The sequence below is a fragment of the Etheostoma cragini genome, unplaced genomic scaffold (genome assembly GCF_013103735.1).
Source record: "Etheostoma cragini isolate CJK2018 unplaced genomic scaffold, CSU_Ecrag_1.0 ScbMSFa_4117, whole genome shotgun sequence".
Lineage (NCBI taxonomy): Eukaryota > Metazoa > Chordata > Actinopteri > Perciformes > Percidae > Etheostoma > Etheostoma cragini.
The window spans coordinates 1-3,156 of NW_023268456.1; the positions used below are offsets into that span (position 1 = coordinate 1).

Genomic DNA, 3,156 nt, shown 5'->3' on the forward strand with positions numbered 1-3,156 from the left:
TGTCTTTCTCCCTGTTTGTCTTACTTGGCGATCTCGGCACTGTGTGTGGACCAGTTCTGGTAAGGGTCGCCCTCGCTTGGGTCCTCGTCCTCCTCCGTCTCCACGGAGACGGATTTAGACCGGGGCTTCTGGCAGGACGTGGAGGGGTGGGGGGAGCGCTTGGTGTCCGGGCGGGTCTTCTGGCAGGAGGTGGCGGGGTGGGGGGAGCGCTTGGTCTCGTACTCTTCCTCCGAGGACGAGGAGAAGTCCGAGCCTGTCTGTCTGCGGCGGGAACCTGTAGGGAGGTTTTCATATGTCACGATATGTCACACATAATATCACGATATCTGGTCTCATATCGCGATATCTGGTCTCGTATCACGATGTCTGGTCTCGTATAACGATGTCTGATCTCTTATCATGATATGTCGCACATAATATCACGCTATCTAGTCTCATATCACGATGTCTTGTCTCCTATCACGATATCTGGTCTTGTATCACGATGACTGGTCTCGTATCACGATGTCTAGTCTCATTACTTTTAAGTCTACTCACTGGTGATGGGGTACTTGGCTCCGCTGGACCGGGTCCGGGTCAGTTTCCCCGGAGCCCCGCCCCCTTTGCTGGGTGCCTGGCGTCCGTCGCCCACGGACGTCTTCCTGCTGCTGGCTGCAGACTCGGAGCTGCGGTTGGAGAACGCGGTGCGGCCCGCTGCGGCCCCCTCGCTATCGCTGGGCGCCGTGAAGGACCCGGTTCTCTTCCTTGGCATGGCTAGGATGTCCAGGCGGGACAGCTTCTTCCCCTCGGTCGACACCCGGGGCGGCGCGGCGTCCGAGTTCTGCGACCCACGGTCAGTCTCTGCACCCTCGTTATCAGAGGCGTCGCCCAGGCGCGCCCGGCGCAGCATCGACGCCCGCGTCGGCCGCGGCGCTGACAAGCTGTTGGACCGCGTCAGAACCTGCGGTTGCTTTCCGTTGTCTTCTTTCTGAAGAGGTGCGATGAGTTTCTTGCTTCGGTTGGACGGACGGGACACTTCATGGTCCGAGGACGCGGTTTCGGTCCAGGGTGGGCCGCAACCCTCGGACAGATCCAGGGACCCGCGGTTCCCCGTGCTGCGCCGCGTCTGCAAGCGCTTTGCCGCCTCCGTCTTGCTGGAGGAGTCTGTCGTCGCCTGGTTTCGCCGTTTCTCAGAAAGACGTTCACGTGCAGAGACCTGGCGTCCCTTCTCTGGGATGGACGGGCTGGACGAGGACTTGTCCTTCTGCAGACCTCTGATGGGGGGACGCTTCTTAGAACTCACTGGAGCGTTTTTACTGCTCACCTGGCTGACGGTGCTCGCTGTGTCCACGTCCGACTCCCCGGAGAGAGAGTCGTCCATGTGGGTGGAGGACCCGCCCCTCTTAGAGCTGCGCGCCGAGCCGGACGACGGGAATTTAGTGTCCAGCGAGGACAGAGTCCCTTCTGCATCCTGCAGGGAGGACTGCATGTCCGGGGTGTCCCGTCTCTGTAGGGAGGACTGCGTATCCGGGACGTCCCGTCTCCGCTCCATGTCTCTGAGGGACGGCTGGCTTGAAATGTGTGGAAGCCTCTTCATCTGGACGGTGTCGCTGGGGCGGTCTTTGGTAAAACTTTCCTGACGCACAATAGGAGATACACAGCCGTCTCTAACTGGGACAGAGTCCCCATCCTGCCGCTGGCAGCCGTCTCTCCCCGGGACAGAGTCCGCATCCGGCAGACGCAGGTTTGGAGCCGAGCTGTTGGGTTTGACGCCCGTCCTCCGGGGTTCGTGTCCGCTCAGGTGTCGGATCAGGACAGTGGTAGCGGGGGGTTTTGTCCTCTCTGTCTGTCCCGGGCTCCGGGCAGGTTGGTCAGGTTTGACCAGACCGTCTTCCGAACCGATGTAGAAGCAAGTGGATTTGGAAGATTTGGAGGATGGAGACAGTTTTTCTGGACCCTTGGACTGAGGTCCGGCGGCCCCAGGAGACAAAGACCTGGTCCCAGATGGATTCTTCTTTGTTTTCTCCAGAACAGAACCGTCGTCGGAGCGGCTGGCGTCGCTCAGGCTGTCCGGGTCCACGTCGTCCTGGACCGCCAGTCGCTGGGCACCTTCCTGCGGGACGAAGGACAGCGGCGGTTATTTATTAAGAAATGTGTGGTAGAGAAAACAAAAAAAAAAGCTAAAAAAGGGACAACAATTTCACATTTTTGTCCTTTTTTGACGCGGGGGACAACACCAGGGTTAATTGTGACGGTGACATCATAATTACAGGTTTATTTATATTATTAACTGCTGTGTGGAAGGTCCTCTACCTGTGGGTGGGGGGGGGCGTGGACCCTGTCCAGATGGTCCCGGCCGCTGGAGGGGTCCTGGCGGACCAGGATGCTCGGGGGAGCAGGGTCCAGTTTCTCGGGGGGGACCTGGGGCAGCAGCCTCCTGGTTCTGGACTCGGGCTCCGAGGTCTCAGAGCTTGAGTTTCCCAGCGAGCGGTTCATGAGGCGCAAATCTACGAAAAAAGTTAACGAAAAGCTCCTTAAATGTCATTTATTTATTTATTTTACTGTCTGGTTTGTTCTTGTTATAAAAAGGAATCGACTCATTAATGTGGATTAATATTTCTGCACCCCCTGATGGAACAGACCTTCCAGAGCCTCCCCGTGCGGCGGAGCGGTCCCTGGGGGGGCGTAGCCGTCGGCCAGGCTGGCCCAACAGGAAACCCATTTAGGTCCTTCGAGTCCGGCTGCGTGAGCAGGCGTAACCTAGGAAACCAAACAGCTGATGAACAACCAATCAGACGGCAGAACCGGACAGAGGTAATGTTTAAGGTGGAATGCATGCACAGATCAGAACATGCTGGAGCTGGAGGGGGGACGCCGTCTTTATGGCTCTGGATGATGATGATTTTTGGAAGATTTTAGCACAAATTAAAGATGAACTGAACTGAAAAACAAAATTTTGATAACTTGTTGGTTATGATAATTACAAATGAATTACACTAAAAAAAGTTAATTAAAAAAATCAATATAGGTTTTTTTAAGCAACACAAAAATTGCGTTTGTTAGTATGAGAACGCTGATAATATCGATGATGTCACTGGCATGGTAGGACATGACGGTATCTAGGCTACGGCTGCAGCACATTATATACACACCAAGATCAGTCACTCTGAGGGACAG

General features: G+C 55.8%; 1 protein-coding gene across 1 annotated transcript; it reads right to left on the reverse strand.

The window, feature by feature from the left end:
* Positions 1-8: 8 nt before the first annotated feature.
* LOC117941059 (centrosomal protein of 170 kDa protein B-like) lies at positions 9-2,739 on the reverse strand (the record flags this gene model as incomplete). Its single annotated transcript, XM_034866155.1, has 4 exons — positions 9-274; positions 538-2,092; positions 2,293-2,486; positions 2,622-2,739. Coding segments are annotated over 4 exons (2,121 nt in total), but the record flags the coding sequence as incomplete, so codon positions are not given.
* Positions 2,740-3,156: the final 417 nt, after the last annotated feature.